General features: G+C 33.6%; 1 protein-coding gene across 10 annotated transcripts in view; it reads right to left on the bottom strand.

Moving 5' to 3' along the window:
- The window catches only part of VPS13A (vacuolar protein sorting 13 homolog A (S. cerevisiae)), a 109,418-nt gene that overhangs the window by 14,019 nt on the left and 78,216 nt on the right, over positions 1-17,183 (bottom strand). For 6 of the 10 annotated variants that reach the window (XR_774414.1, XM_010568617.1, XM_010568619.1 and 3 more), the window contains 14 exons: positions 16,142-16,295; positions 15,313-15,459; positions 14,662-14,743; positions 13,263-13,332; positions 12,665-12,770; positions 9,486-9,599; positions 7,500-7,645; positions 7,292-7,373; positions 6,197-6,310; positions 5,655-5,730; positions 5,393-5,556; positions 4,998-5,043; positions 4,018-4,141; positions 2,878-2,992 (listed from right to left, as the gene is read on the bottom strand). Coding sequence is in view for 8 of the 10 variants with exons in the window: in XM_010568617.1 (XP_010566919.1) it covers positions 2,878-2,992; positions 4,018-4,141; positions 4,998-5,043; positions 5,393-5,556; positions 5,655-5,730; positions 6,197-6,310; positions 7,292-7,373; positions 7,500-7,645; positions 9,486-9,599; positions 12,665-12,770; positions 13,263-13,332; positions 14,662-14,743; positions 15,313-15,459; positions 16,142-16,295 (1,540 nt within the window). In the remaining 2 variants the exon portion in view is untranslated. Of the gene's footprint in view, positions 1-2,877; positions 2,993-4,017; positions 4,142-4,997; positions 5,044-5,392; positions 5,557-5,654; positions 5,731-6,196; positions 6,311-7,291; positions 7,374-7,499; positions 7,646-8,787; positions 8,864-9,485; positions 9,600-12,664; positions 12,771-13,262; positions 13,333-14,661; positions 14,744-15,312; positions 15,460-16,141; positions 16,296-17,183 lie in introns of those variants that run through there. The other 4 variants (XM_010568621.1, XR_774415.1, XM_010568623.1 and 1 more) reach the window with 4 other exon arrangements.

Raw genomic sequence — 17,183 nt, 5'->3', positions numbered from 1 at the left:
TACATACATTTTATCTTTTAAAAACTTTTATAGGCCATTTAGTGTTCTTACATAATCTAGTTCCAGGAAACATGAGAAACAATGTTGGAACAGAACAATGAATCCATTTTAGATACAATTTAGATGTGTTTATTGTTAAAAAGAAAAGCAGACAAAATACTTTTGAAATATGAAATAAATAAAACAGTCAAACAGCATTTTAACACCAGTAATGACTGTACAACTCAGTAAAGTTTTACTAAACACATTTAAAAGCATTCCATCTAGCAAATTGTAAATAAAACCTGTCAAACACTTATATAAATGCAAAAACATTAAATACACTTGATAGAAACATATCTGGAAATAAACTTTAAGTCATGGTATTACTATTTCTTCATATTTTTCAATATTAATTTAACCTAATGTCCAGTTTTATCTATAAGACTATTTTTATTATATTTTTTGCTCCTTTCCCTCGCATTCACCGTCATACAGTTTATTTCCCCACATTTTTTTTTTCCACAGTTTTAAAAATAAGAGTTTAATATCAGACAACTCCAATTTCTCAGTGGGAATCATAGCAGCAACATTTAATACTTAAAGGTCAAAAAAGCATGACAAAGGCCATGTATATCTGTTACAGTCCATATTATCCTAACTGTTATCATCATCACTACTATTGTGAGTCTTAGTCCATTCCCTGTAGGCCTGTCTTTTCTGAAAGCATGGTAAGGGAAGAAGAAAGCAGAAGTATTAGTTTAGAAGTATTAGTTTGTCTCGCAAGTTTGTTAATTAAAGCAAAATAAAACCCCAGAAAACAAAGAAGTTCTGAAGTGACATCCTAGTTCAGGACACAGTATGAGCACACAAAATAACCTATATCCTATTTTTTTAATCAGCATATACAATCTCTAAATTACTAAAAAGTTTTATTCCAATCTAGTTTGGTAATCTGTTTAAAATGCTACAACACAGTGCCTGCAGTGGGGCCAGTCACCAGACCTGTATGCATAGAAATAATACAAAAGTGGAAAATAATCTTTTTTTCCCCATAAGAAAATATTATGCTATTCAAACTTCTTCAGCTAGGGGACATGAAATAAACTAAGTCTCATACAAAACAAAGAATTATCTCTAGAACCAGAAACATCAAGAACCAAAAACATTAGTACACTTGAGGGTAAAATAAGATTAAGACATCAAACATATTATATCAAAAATTAATGTCTGAAAAAAAATTACACGATTCAGTATTTTCTGATTTGACTGCCTATTAAGAGAATTACAACCCTGTTTGGAGCTTTCAAAACATTTCTTCAAGAGTAGTTCTATCTTAGAATCATCAGTAGTGAAAACTAATACGAAACATACAATTTCTCAACTTTAGCTACTGTCAAATGGCGGCTACCATCACAAAATATGACAGGCATAATGCAAGGCAACGCCTTTAAGCTTTTTTAAGTTGGATAATGCAAGGTAGTGGTACTGTACACTCAACCACACAACAGAGAAAAATTAGAATTGCATATTACATTGCAGAATTTTTTAAAGGTTTCTCAGAAAAAAAACCCAAATGCAAACTCCTACAAATTTAAGAAGCAAAAGTAATGCAAAATCATTAGAGAATTCTGCACATTAGAGCTGACTCTGTTGGCTCACTAGCATTTGTTTTAGTGGTACACTTTAAAACAGAAAATGGGATGTTTTGGAATTCATTTTCTTACCAAAAAGAGGAGAAAGATTAGAAATAAGTTTATGCTGTTTATCAGTAGTGGCTTCTAACTACGCTCTAGTTAAGATAATACTGCTCTATAACACTAGGTTTAAATCGGAGAGCACAGGTTAAAGCTACTTCATTAGAAGAAAGGCAGAGGCGTACTATTTATTATCAAAGAACTTTCACAGTTTGCTGAACTATATCACCAGTGAATGGTATGGCGAACATAGCTGAGATGCCCCAAATAGGACAACCCTCTTCTACCAGAAAACAAAAGACACACTAATGAAATGCAGCAGGAACAGAAACAACCAGATTGGAACTTGACGTGAAACACACAGCTGTGGCAATTCTCAAAATAGTCTAAAAATCCTCTCCAAAGGCTACTTCATTCTTATCTGCTTCTCCAAAAAGGTTATTTCTGAATGACTTCTCCAACATTTCCCTGGCACACTGTGAATCCTTCAATGTGTATTTTAACAATTGTTTACATTCATGCAATCACTAATTACTACTTTTTTTCTTACGTTTGAATATTTTTAAGATGCAGTTTTACTTCTAACAGAGAAAAAAATAGAAACTTTGTAAGCTGCAAAACAGTTGAAATTATTTCCACTTTGATATCCAAGTAAATTTGCTTAAGTAGCAGCCGAATTATTAAAGAATAGCTACTGTTCAGCATGTTCATCATGCAAAGAGTATTCTACTTCAAAACTGTTTATGTTCTTTCAATGGCTGCAGTATGACATAAATACAGCTATTTTAAGTGTGTTTAAAATGCTGGTTTACATAAAATTCAGATTTAAAATGTGTATTGTAAAATTACTGAAAAAAGTGTCTTTGTGTTTATCATCCCTGTTTATCAAAAATAAAAATTAAAGACATAAACCTTTTTAATTACACATATAAACCTCTTTCTTCTTTCAAAATGCTCTGTATCTTGTAGAAACCTCTACCGATATACTGGTGTAAATTATGGTGTCTTTCTCAAAAGTTGTATCACAGAAACGAAGTAACCAAAGTGGTCATAAGCCTAAGAAAGTAAATGAAACTTCTTGACTACTGAGTTACTAAGTAAGAGACAGTAGGGAATTTAAGAAACGGGAAATTCTGTTAAATATTTATTTGAACATATGATGAGTTAAAATGTATGTCAAATTATCTTTCATTTTCTTCACCTGTAACATTTGACTTCCTGTTCCATCTCTTAATCTGTAAGGTCTAATAACTCCATCTTCACCGAAGAAGCGAGGTGGGCGCAGGCTTATCACATCTTCTGATGAATCTGCAACTCTGACAATAAAGCAGCAAATTTAAGGTATGTATCAATATCTCTACTCAGCTATAATATTTAACAAAGACTCTACATCATTTTAAATAAAAATTAAATTCAAGTACTAGTACAGCAACTGTTGTTGTCTATGTATGTGCTTTTGCATATGAATAGACATTGAGTAGGTAGTCTATGAAACAGTAATAGATTTTAGTCAGAAATCTATTTCAGAGAATGATTATTAGAAAATTAGATGGCACAGAGCAGCACACATCTGTCTAAGTATTGTACTTCAAAACTTCAAAATTAAAGACATCTGTGCAATACAGAACTTTTGCTCTGGTATTTTTCTTGCATTTCTCTGCTAAAGAACTTGAAGAAGTGGAAAACAAGAGAGTGGCAATCTCATGGCAGCAAAAGTGGTCCAGCTCACTAAGAACAGGGCCATTAAACAGCTGTATTCAGAAGAAACTACTAAATGCCCCCTCAAAACATTTTCTCCTACTTCTTTACATAGTACAGCATGAGATAATGTACAGCAACAGCTTTATTAAAGTGAGGCTACCACAGTGTTCAATATGCAGTCCTAACAGTTCTCAGTCAGAACAACCAGGACAGATTCCTGGCATGACCTGCTCATCTTGGAACTCATCTTATAGAGTAGCAATAATATAAAAAGTAACTTCTGATGCAGCTAAGCAGTCCTTTTTTCCTGTATATTTTGGGCAAAAGGAAAAAAAATCAGCAATCAAAGGAAGTCCTATCACTGAGGCTTTTAAACTAGTTTCTTCGGTAATACTAGAAATACCTGAGATTTGATGTTGTGATTTTTTTAAAAAATACAGAGTTGGTAGCATTTAAGTGCCACATATTTATCATATAAATAACAATATGGATAAGATTTTTTTTATAGCTCATCTGTATTAACAACAAAGTTGAGAGATCCAGAAACATCGACACAAGAAGCAACACAAAGACACAATGTACTACTGCTACTATTGTCTGTTTAATGCCATATGTCATTCTTCATATTTGTTTTACTTACTTTTTAATACCCTGAAATGTGCTGCTTGCCATGTCTATGATTCCTCCAGTAGGCCTAGCTACTGCTCCCACTAAGCCTTTTCCAACACCTTTGAAAAAACCAGCTGCTCCTTCTTTCTGAGCTCCTAAAATGATTAAGTTCAGCAAATAATTACAAAACACCAAGTTTTTCTTACAATCTTAGCAAACTTGATTACCATTTAATTACAAATCTTATTTGATATGCAACTACATATTCTCCTCCACATAAAGTTCACGTAAACAACATTTAAACTAAAAGTCAGTAGGAATACAAAATCTTGATAAAAAGTTTTATAACTCAGATTTATAATGTGTGGTGGGTTGACCTTGGCTGGATGCCAGGTGCCCATCAAGCTGCTCTATCACTCCCCTCCTCAGTGGGGGTGGGAGGAGAAAATAAGATGGAAAAAAAACCTTGTGGGTCAAGATAAAAGCAGTTTAATAAAGCAAAAGCAAAAGCCACACACAGAAGCAAAGGAAAACAAAAGATATATTCTCTACTTTCCATCAGCTGGTGATGTCCAGCTACTTCCCAGGAAGTAGGGCTTCAGTAGACATAGTAGCTGCTCCAGAAGAAAAACATCGTAATAAAGAATGCCTCTCATCCTCCTTCTTTCTCTTAGCTTTTATTGCTGAGCAGACATCATATGGTATGGAATATCCCTTTGGTCAGTTTGGGTCAGCTGTCCTGGCTGTGTCGCCTCCCAAGACCTTGCTTACCCCAGAGCGTACTGGTGAGGGGGGGATGTTGGAGAGACAGCCTTGATTCTGTGTGAGCACTGCTCAACAGTAGCCAAAACACTGGTGTGTTGTCAACACCTTTCTCGCTACCAATGCAGAGCACAGCACTATGATGGCTGCTACGGGGAAAATTAACTCCATCCAATACATAATGTCTCATCAAATATCAAGAATTTACCATCATATGAACAGTTAATGCATCAGAAGACATAAACTTACCTCTTATTGGTTTTGTAACTATTCCTGTTATGCCACTGACGAAACCCTACCAAGAGAAACAAGAGACATTACAAATAGGTTTTCAGATTATATTTTTCATTCTTTACATTTCTCTTACTACTTTGTTGGTGAACAGCCTCAAAGTACATGTGTTGGAGTATTCTAAAATTCACTACAAATTAACAGAATTAGAGGCACCTGCTTCACAGTTACTACCTTCTCTTCTACCCTCATATATTTTTCTTTAAAACTATCAACCAATTCTGGCCATATATTTGCAAAACCAGAATTAAAATAAAGAGTAACAACTCTCTGCTGACTATGGCAGCCTCTATATTTGTTACTCCTGCCTGCATAAAATTCATTAATCTTTTTGTAATTTTTTTTCTCCTTACAGAAACTAATCCTTTTCCGCCACGAGTGATACCCTCTCTCAGACCAGTGGGCTGTTTATTCATGGCTTCTCTCCTCTTCTGCTGGTAATCCTCATCCATAGTTATCGCAGCTACTCCTTTTGCCATAGCACCAGTGATTCTCGATGCAGCACCAGCTAACCCACCTATTGGAAAATAAAACAATGTAAAATGTCAATACAATTTACAAATACTCATCTATATTGCTTACTATTAAGTATACTACCATAATGCTGAAACTTACCAACAGCTCCCCCTACTAGTGCTTTAAGTCCTAGTGCCATTCCTTCTATAAATTCTTCAGGACCCTGGATGGCTCCCTAAATAAAAAAAGGATTGCATAAATGCAATGCTAAGCTTCAAATAGTATGCATTACATATTTTTAAATCTTACATTTTTATTGGAATTTATATATAACAAGGAGAACAAGAGCGCAAGAACGTGTGATAAAGTGTGAAAGTGCCCATGAGAGCACCTGTGAGAGAAAGACTATTTTAGAATACTAATTCATTCCCTGCAGTCTGCTTATTTTAAGGCAAATGGAAAAAAAAGCAGATTTATTTTAAAATAAGAACAGTAAGGAACAGTCTTTTGTGAATTAAGTTAAATGGACTAGTCTCTCTGTTTTATCACCCTTGAGTTTTCCAGTAACTTTTCCTGGCACTTTCACTTTAAATTTTCAATTCTAAATAAAAATTTAAAAACAAAAAAGGCATTAATACATCCACATTTTCAATTTAATTCATATCTCTCTACTTGTGCTACAAGGCAGCAGAGATTTTTACCTGGTAAGGTTCATAGAAGAATGCTTCTACTCCTTCAGACAAGCCTCTTATGAATCCAAATGGATTACCCAAGACGTCAAGGCCAAGAATGAGAACATACATCTGTTTAATAGCCTAAAATACAAATAGTTATTAGTAAAAATATTCAGAAATTACACTAAAACAAAGGCAGTGTAGTATATTGAGATTAAAAGAAAGTGGAAGTAATATGAGTTTAATATAAAAAACTCAAAATTACGTGGAAAAGTAGAAGTATTGTATTAAAAAGGATCTTACAGTGGGTAAATCATATTAAGTCAGTTAAATAAACATTACTTCTTAAAAGTATTTCACAAACAACTGACATTAATGTTCTTGAGATTTTACAAAGCAAGCACATTACTTAGATTTCTCTCATGCTACAGGACAAACTGAGAAAATTTTATTGATAGTCACTGCAAAGTGTTGCAACTACATCTATATGAAGTGTAATTCAGTTTTAAAAAAAAGGTTGAGCATATCCTAGGAGATTTAAATTTTCCCTCTGGAAAAAAGGAAAAGTCAGAGAACAAAAGATAATTCATTCCCCAATTAAAACCCTTTATAGGTTTTTTTCTCCTTTAAATATGGACAGAGCACTAAATTAATAAGTTCAAAGAATCCCTTATTATTAATGATGGATGGATAGAAGAGGACTAATATCTTTATGCAAAAGCGTGTCTGCTGGATTCTCTCCACTGGATGACAGGACCTGAACAGTACACAAAGGCCAAAGAAGCTTCATAATTCATATACTACTAATATGCAAGAAAAAACATTAATATTTTTATGCCAATCCTGCTCTATCAGAGCTGTATTGTGTTTGCTTCCACTATCCATTCCAGCAAGCTGTTTTGGCATCTATGCCACTTTTCCTCTAGTGATAATCTGGAAAGAGTACTTGCCCCCAAAATAAAGGCAACAGAATACAACTAATAAGTAATGTGTTTATGTGTTTAACCTTTGTACGAACATACAAGGCTGAAAGTAATTTTATTTATTTTCATAGAACCAAAGCACATAGTAGCGCTTTCAAAATATAAATTTGCTGAAATATTGAAATTTACTTATTCTCACCTGTTTTGAATAATGCCTGACAACTGCTGATTGGAGCTGTTGTGTAGTACAGAAGTGATAGCTGAGTTCAAAGAATGCCAACCTAAAAAAAAAAAAAAAAAGAAAGAAAAGAGAAAAAGTCCTTATTATGAGAGCAAATTAAAGTTTAACATCTGTAACATTGGTTTAATCTTTGGAAGTAATCTTTACAATCGTATTTTTAACCTACTTAAAGACAACATCTTGTACATCAGTGAGGGTGGCCCCTATACTCTTCAGCAGGAGATTCAAGGACTGAAGTGGTATCAGTTCATTCTTTCTTTCTTCTTTGTTACTATCTTCTCCACCCGTACTGAGTGAAAAGCTTAAATGTAACTGAAGGATAAAAATGACATTGGGAAATAACACGACTGGTTAGTAAAAGTATTATATTTCTATGTTTATAATCTTTTAGATGATTTAAAAATTGAGATAAGACTTTTCTAATCTTGACTGAAATCATACTGACTTCATAACAGAAAACATAAATACACCATGTAGGGCAGTACAAAAACACTGAAAGTCAAACTGTATAACCAGAACTACCTTTAAGAAAACAAGAACTTGAAATTGCTTACTCATGTTTTCAGATAAGGTCTCCAGAATCTTTTAGTTATAATTTAGGTTATTAGCTTGTTTCCAAAACATTTTGTTTCTATAACTAATACCCAAAATCAAAGCAGACTGAAAATGGTAACATAGCATGGTGTCCAGGCAAGAACAAGAATCAAAAGCCTGAAAACAAATAATTTTTAACACAAGTTTTACAGGTGCTAAACAAACACTGGAACATGTATACAAGAAAAACCACACTTGGGCAGACCTGGATTAACCAAAGTATTTGTTTCACAGAAATTCAGATGACAGTCTCAAAACAGAAAAACATTCAGGAAAATTGCTCAGAGGGTTCTATAGTGCACAAGTGTATTCAGCAGTTTTCAAAATCAGATGAAAAGAAGTTAAGTCTGTTTCCAATTCTCTGAAGACAACACCACATGCCATTCATTAATTTATGGTATAACAGACCGTAGCTATATCTCATTTCAAAGATACATAGCTTGTCTTGCAGAATCATTGTCAATTCACAGCTCTATATTGACTTCATAACTGTTAAAGACTAATCTTTTATTAGAACCTGAAGCCCGTTTATTCCATCCTCTCTCCTCCATGTACTTTTTCTTGTCAAATATGACAGAATACATTAAAAAATAAGCTTTTGTTTACTTTGTTACAAAGTGTTCACTTTGTTACCTTAACATGTAAGGGGCATTTTAATTCTGCCAAGTCAGGAGTAGTTTTTGTAATAAAACAAGTGGAGATGTACCTATGAACATCTAAATGAAGATACATTGAAACAGCACTAGATATACTTGGAATGAGTTAAGCTAAGCTGTTTACATAAAGCTAGCCAAGCATTTCCTGCAATTACCTGTTCTAATAGCAGACTGTTTCTAACTTCTTACCAGATACTGTAGAGCTGAAACTCAAACCATTCTTTGATCTATTTCCCAGGGGATGGAGGTTAGATTCTTTTACTGAGCACTGTTATAGAGCCTACAAAGTACCATCACGGCTTTAACAACGTCAGCTATGCAATTATCAAAAAAAAAAAAAAAGACCAGTAAGCTAAAAATGCATGGGAGTTAGATTTGGGCAAACAGGCTGTTGTTTCCATGTAAGTATGCACCTATTATTCAACAGCTGTACCTGAATGTTTATGGGAATGGGGAAATAGCCAAAAGTAGACTTTACTGGGGTCAAAAAACAAAACTGTTTTTCCAGTAAGTAATGATAAAGCAAAAAATATCATTGTGCAGTCGTGCTGGCTGTACGTGTTTTTTAGAAATGACCTCATTCCCCAATACACAACACACTGTCTGCACACAAACTATAGCATTTTGCAAGGATCTCTTAAATAATAAAAAGTATTACTGTATATGAAGAAACTCATGGATATGAATGAAATAATGAACTTCTAATGTAAATATTTAATAAATATTAATATAAACCCCTTAAATATAAGTTAGGGGTAACAATGAAAGCACTTTTCTAGGACATTTTTATTTTATTTTTTATCACCATTATGTTTCTTTATTTCCAGTGCCTACTATCCTACAGGAGTCAAAAATTCTTCAGTTAGAGAGCAAACACAGGCTGTACTGTGAAAAAGGTATACCTTAATTGGAGAGATATGAAAGTATTCATACAGGCTGATTTGTGACGTATCCATTGACGACACACTCATCAGTTCTTCTTGCAGAGATTCAACATCCTTTTTGAAAAGTTCTAGCTGTGAATGCATTTTAAAAAATATTACTTTAACATTTAGAGTATATAAAACTACCCTGCATTTGTCAACTGAGATGCAATACGTTGACTAATACTACTTATACTCTCCTGATCTTATTTTTTTACTTAGTTGACATTTTAAAGGACTTTTTGAGTTTGCTTGCTGCCTTTTTTGTATGAAGAGGAGGAAACATATGTATATAAAAGACAATCCAACATACATGTATTCATTAGTTAAAAAAACCTCTTTTTATGAAAGTTCAAATACTAAATATTTCAAGTAAATTTTGGACATTTTTTATATGGATCAAACAAAGAGCATACATGTATACCCTTCTGAACACATAATACAGCACATAGGTTTTTAAATACAAAAAACTAGACTAAAGACTATTTTCTGGTACACAGAAACTAGACTTTTACATACTCTGAGAAGACCTCCATCTAGCCCTTTTTTCTTTTCTCCTTCAAAAGATAGAGTTACTTTACAACAGTTTTTCAAGAATTGGCCAAGTAAAAAAACAAAACATTTTAAGGTTTTTAAATAATTACAGTTCTGAAGTCAGAAAAAACTTAATAGTCAAAGAAAACGAAGTTGTAACTAAAAATAATGAGAGGTCCTTTCAGAACAGTAAACCCCAGTACCACCTTGCTACTTAAACAAGCAGAACAGTCAAGGTACTAAATATTAAGTAGGGACCAAATCCGAAAATTATGCCTTGCAATTCCAATAAAAATGAAAGTGCAGAAGAGGACTTCCTCTAATCTCTGGATTCAGTGATTTAGCTCACAATGCTGATCTCAAATCACTCATCTTTCCACTGGGAGGGGAAAGAGAGAATAAAATACAACAATTTATTTTTTCCACTACACAACCATGCATTGAAAATTAACATAATTTTTCAAACTACCATAATAATCTAGGATTCACGGGTACACCTGGTATCAACAGATGTAACAGACTGTATGCCCCAGCACACTGTTGGGAACCACGAGTTCAGACTACTTACTCCCACATATGAAAATACAGCGACATTTCTGAAACAATTCTAAAGTAACATTATGAATGTTCATTGAATCTCTGCTTTAATAGACCTTTCAAATTTCCTTATATTTCATACGTTACAATTAGACCGCTCATTCTTACTATTTAAATTTTTTAAGATGTTTAATTAAGTTTATGATGTTTAACAAAACTAGACTCATCTAGCCGTTAAAAAAATTACATTACTCAGGTTTGCTTCAAGAGTTTATAATATAATAAGAAAAGACTATATAGAAATACATGCTTAGGTCTTGATTTAGAGAAAGGTGCCTCTCACTGGAGAGGATCCCATTCTTTAAGTTAAAATTTTACTTAAAATTTACATTACCACCAAGAGACAAGAGTTCCTAAGTCAATAAGCAGTTAACATGTTTTGTGAGTCTTTCCAAAACTGTGGTGCCTCTAGAGCTCTGCAAAGAACCCACGGGCTTCAAATTACAGCAACAGGAAAGAAAGACAGGACTATGAAGAATCAACTACATCTTCATGCCTGCTAACCCCAAACTCAAGGTAACCACATAAACACCTGTGAATTGGACAGTACATTTAGTTTTCCTTTATCAGAGGCCAGAAAACAAGCTACAAAAAACCCACCAAAACCAGAATCTTCTTTTTAAAATTCAAAATAAAGAACTCCATATGCTTAAGAAACAAAAGTAGGAAACTGAGGGTATATTTAATACATAATACCATGCAAGAGTAGCAAATTTATTTAGATGAAAAGATCTACTGAACTACAACCCATAGCAGACAAGTCTTACATTAATTTATTCTGCTGTAAATTTACAAAATTCTAACAAGATTCCTATCTTGCTTGAAATGTTATTCCAGAAATAAATTCTCTTGTTCTTCTACAGTTCCTTCTAATTTTCAATTTATATTTACACTGGAGCAATTTTTTAATCTTTTCTCCTTATTTTAGTATAATCCCTGAGCAGTAATAGTTTTTTCAATCTCTGGTGTGTAGATATGGGGAAATAAAAGCAAAGTAAGTTGCCTTTCCGGCATACCTTTCACTTGCCACAGTAAGACACTACCTTTTAAAGCCCCACGAAAAAGGACATTTTTGCTCTACTCATCCAGGAAGATCTTGTATGCAAATATTTCTGATTCATTTTTCACTAGCAGCATTTTTGAGATACAGACAAAACCGATACACTTTCTGCTAAATAATTTATTATCTGTTCGTTGTGTATTGACATTCAAAATTTCAATACTCTTAACAAAAGCAGCATGCCCAATTGCATTGTATCTACCCAGCTTATCACCTTTTTTGTTTTATTTTGGCAAATCCAAGAAACTCTGGCGCCTCTGTTGCTTTATGGTTGTATCTGAAGTTTTTATTATTATTTTCCAAGCAGACTACCTTGCATTTCATATTATCATTTCTACTGTTCTTATGTACAAACTTCTCTCATTCTCCATGTACAGTAATTAAATTCCGTCCTGCTGTCCTCTCCTCTCCACTTAGTATCAACATGTCAATTACATCATCTTCCAATTTTATAATTTTACATAAAATTACTAAAGACTATCACTTTCTGATCAACCTCTCTCTCCCTTCTTTTTGCATTCTCTTGCTTTCATGGGCAGGTAAGTTTCAGTGATTTCCTGGCCAAGATTTTCCTTTTTTTTTTTTTTTTTTAAATAAGTTGCATTAAGGAAAAGAGCATTACTTTCACTTCCTTCCTGTCTTGGGTTCTTAATTAACTGATGCCTCAGGCATTAGTAACACCAAAGAGCCTACAACAGCATTAGTTTCATTCTTTTCAAAAGGTTTTTGAAGCCTTCTTTGTATAGCAAGCAAGATGAGGATAAAAGGAAGTGTTTACTGATTGCCTCAGGCAATGGTAGTGCTTAAAAACCTCACAGCTTCATTAGTCCCTGACACAGGAATTAACCAGTGTTATGGACACAGAAGACCAAGCTGGTTTTTTTTTTTTCTTTTTTTAAATATAAGTTGAATGATTACAAATGAAAAAAAAAAATCTATTAATCTTTAAACAACAAAAGGTTTCTACCTCTTGGTCACTCGGCACATCAGTCTGTGTAAAGAATTCAACCAGGGCATACAGGAAGCCAAGATCTAATCTGAGATCCATCTCTTGAATCAGGACCTTAAAATACCTACACATGAAACAAAAAACAATTATTAAGGTGTTTTATGAAAACACGTGACACATAAAACTTAATCTAGGTTATTCAGGCCACTTATGTATTGACTTCATGTACTATTTCCCACCGCCCCTAGAGGGATTCGCCAATACTGGCGAAAAGAAGGCTTCCCATAGCAGTGTAAGATAAACACATTTCCCGTAACCAGAACCGTTTTAAACAAGTAGCGGCATTTAGCATTGTATATAGCACTGCTAAACACAGAGTTTTTTCTCAATCAAAAATGACTAAAAATCTGCACTACAAACACAGTAAAAATCCTTACTTTACTCTGCCACGATATGGACAATAAAGGGGGATGAGCTTTCATCTCTCTAAGTGCTCTCATCTTTCTGAGAATGAGTTCATGTAAAATTATCTTCCATTATCTTTGCCCCATAATAATTTTAAATCTTGATTAAACAAATCAATAGCAAAAGAGATGAAACATGTCAAAATACTTACTTAATATGAGATATTTGTGAATGTCCTGCAGTTCTCATGACAATACTGACATCAGTAAATGGTTTTGGTGCTATGAAGTTGTAAAGTAAAAAGAGATCAGGACAGATTTTTATATGATATATGTACCTTTATATTTTTAATATGAAAATGTCATATATGTTCAGGATTTTCTCAATCCTGTAAAGTAGGATTACATAATGGATATGACTGGCAAACAACTAAATCAGGAGAAAGAGCAGGAACAGAAAGGAATAGGAAGACAGGGATGAAATGGAACATAAAAATTCTATTTCACTGATCTCTGGAAATGTACCAGTTTCATTTAAAAGCAAATTAATACTGATATAATCTTAGACTTATCTAATTTCCCTGGTCATGGAATAAGATTTTCCAACAGGTGATACCAAAATATAAACTAAACAAAAAAAAGAATTCCACAGATTTATGCACTGTAGCTTGAAATTGATCATATTTAGAATGAACACCTGACATCTTATTAGCTTCTGTACAAAATTACAAGCAGTATTCTCTGTTGCAATCCAGCATCCCTCCTGAGATTACTCTGGTCTTCCAAGTGACTTTACCCTTAATGAGTTAATGGAAGACATAGTATACTGACTTGAGCTCTGTGTTCCAAGCAATGGAGAAGTTGGAAGGCTACATACAAAACAGGCAAAATATAATTTGCTATATACAGAGCTTATAAATGGTGACTCATATAGGAATTTTGAGTTTAGACTGGCACTGGCACACATTTCTTTTCTTATTAGTTAACATTATTTCACATGGGTCACCAGGTCATCTATTGCATGCAAGCAAAGGAAAAAATAATCAACATGATTAAGATAAACAATTTATTTGGGGCACTAGGGAAAAATCAGATGACTAAAAATGAGGACTGAATCCTCACTGCCCTGGAACTCCAAATGCAAGTAATACAGAAATGGTGCCACAAATTCACTACCATCAATAAAGCAACAATTTGATCTTTTCTTATTTTCAGCAAACAACTCTTCTCCTATATTAGTCAGCATTAAGTTTTAACTGTGGTCTGAATACAACTACCAAAAGTCTGTTTTAAGCTTGATCCAAATGTAACTTTCACGTTACACTCTCCAAGAGCACTGAATTAGTGTGTCAGAAAGATATGCTTAAAAGGTATGATATTGATGAATGAAAGAAATTTTGTTTTCTTCCAACTGTTAACTGTTCAAATGGTTTTCTGTATATGTTCTTTGTAGAGAAAACTGCTTCCCTATCTCTAACATTAGTATTTGCATTATCTGTAGTCAGTAAGCTTATACAGACTACATCTGATAAGTGACATGGTTAACTTCAGTACAAGCAAGTTATCTTGTCATTTTAGAAGTAAGGATTATGTTAAACTAGAAAAACAAACCTGAATCCAGGGTGATGGACTTTGGAGGTTTAATAGGATAGAACACAAAGGGAAATATGGCTCCAGGAATCTGGTTTTGTATCTAATAGGGGTAAGGACAGGACAAGGCGCAGCACGTTAGCTTTTCAAGAGTGAAACATTTTAAATTCAGGACAAACACAAGAATTATGGACATTACCTGTAGCATTCCACCAATTCAAAAGCAGAAAAAAAGCTGCTATTGTGGTTCAAAATATCTCCATTTTCAAAATGAAATCATTCAATTCAAATAGTCTAGAAAAGTTTCTCTAAGTTGGTGGTAATAAATGTTCCACAGAATTTTTGCAATGGATTTGTTTTTAAAAACTTGAACATATGCAAGACAACAAACTGTACCTAGTTTTTTTGTTGATTATAAAGCAAAGCCACAAGAAAAAGCATGGATGATGGATGGTAAATGTTTTTCCTGAACACTCATAGTTGTCTGGGTTTTTTTTCCCAGAAGCATTTAAAGTAGTATTTCCAAAGATTGAGAACCACTGATGTAGAAGCCATTGAGTACAATTAAATTCAAAACATGACAAATGCAATCAATTCTAAAAAAAAAATGCAAGTTTCCATAAAAGTTGCTTTTTCTTAATAAGTCACTCACTGTTTTTTGACAAGACTCACCTGTATCCTGTAAATTTGAATTCTGAAAGACTTCTGATGTGCAGATGAACTGTATTCTACTTTTAAAGCTGGCAGATAATTCCTTCTGATGGGAATCTCATTTGGTTGTTGAATTTTCATGTTCATTCCATTAGGAGTTAAACATACCTATCGTATTATTAAAGAAAATTTGCTATGTGTTTCAAAAGACTGCTTTTTATAATATACTTTAAAATTTACACTGTTCATTGACATTGTAAAGGTAGCTTAGCAGTAAAAATTTTGCAGCTTTTAAGGCAGATGTCATAACTTTTTTAAAAACAGTCAATTTTTGTCATAAATTTCAATAGGAAGTAAAACTACAAAATATTGCATTATTTGGGGGATTACTAGCATTTAATACATGGCTATCTAGAGAAAGGCAGAGTGGTATAGTATAACAGTCTACGATTAAGATAAAAATTGGCTTATTTACTTATAGCATGTTCATTTACCTACAACACAATTCTAATGAGTATCTAGAATCCATCTACAGACAAGGACAGCAGCATTTGGAGCATAATGTGCTTCTACATTCCAGAATAATTTCTGGAATGATTTTTTCATATGTATGTTACACTTCAGTTTCAAAGTTAGAGGCTAACAACAAAACTTCTATAGCAAGCTTTCAAATGTTTAGGGGTTTTTTTCAAAGATTTTTTTCTAGACAGAGAAAAAGAAGGGTTTTCAAATGGATTATGTAATCAATCATCTCAATTTTCACTGGAAGTTTCTTCAAAGATTGCAAAATTGATACATTTTTTCCTGGGTATGCATGTAAACAATAGAATTAGAGAAATATCACTATTACCAAAACATTTGATTCCAACTCAATAATCTTATTTTCTGAAGGAGTTAGCTCACTGTAATCTTTGAATTCTTGTTCTAATTTATCAGTCTGCTTAACACTCATTGGTCTCCATCTTGACTTCTTCTTGGGTTTTGTCTCCCAAACCACATCAGAACTTTGAAAACAAAACAAAGGACCAAGAGAGAAGGATTAGCTATTTCAAAACAAGTTTCCCCTACCATAGTATGGCTTTTAATAAGTTACAACTATGGAATCAGAAACCACATCATAAAGCACTACTGTAGTAAATAAAAGTGACCCAAATCTCCCACTACCTTCTTGGTACTAAGTGGAAGCTAGTCTCTGCAATATAATGCAAAAAAGAAAAGTTAACAGAAAGTCTGTATAACTCCCCAGTTTGATCAAGATAGGTATGTAAGGATACTTAATCAGGAAGCTCAGTTTCAACAGTACTGCCATCTATTGTTCTACAATCTCAGTGTAGTTTTCTGCATATAATCCTGCATGTATTTTGGCATAGCTGAATTTACTAGAAATTGAGAACGTCAAGTCAAAACGAAATGCCTCCTGAACTACCTCTTACTTTTGATAGCTCATTTCTTCATCCTGTCTAAATCAATAGACGGTGATTTTGGTTTACATGTCTCCTCTAACGATTTTATGGTGGGAGTTTTTGGTTTGGGTTTTTGTTTTTTTCTTTTAAAATGGTATCCCCAAATCAGTTATTTTGTCTCTTACTTTTATTACTAATAAAACAACAAAATAATTAATCATCCTTAAAGGGCACTGGACTCTTCTGCTCAATTCCACTGCTTCTGGGAGAGGCTCTCCTGCCTGATTTCACCTTACAGTCAAACCAACGGCACACGATAGGGCACAAACCAACACTATCAGCAGGTAGAGGGTATTTCTTCTTTCCCCAAGTTACTCTATAGCCCACAAATACATAGCTTTCCAGACACAGCCCCCCAATTCAATCCTGTCCTGGTTTCAGCTGGGATATAGTTAGTTGTCTTCCTAGTAGCTGGTATGGTGCTATGTT

The sequence above is a fragment of the Haliaeetus leucocephalus genome, unplaced genomic scaffold (assembly GCF_000737465.1).
Source record: "Haliaeetus leucocephalus isolate CR32 unplaced genomic scaffold, Haliaeetus_leucocephalus-4.0 Scaffold251, whole genome shotgun sequence".
Taxonomy (NCBI): Eukaryota; Metazoa; Chordata; class Aves; order Accipitriformes; family Accipitridae; genus Haliaeetus; species Haliaeetus leucocephalus.
The sequence above is the reverse complement of the archived record's forward strand: the minus strand, read 5'-3'. Positions and strand labels throughout refer to the sequence as shown.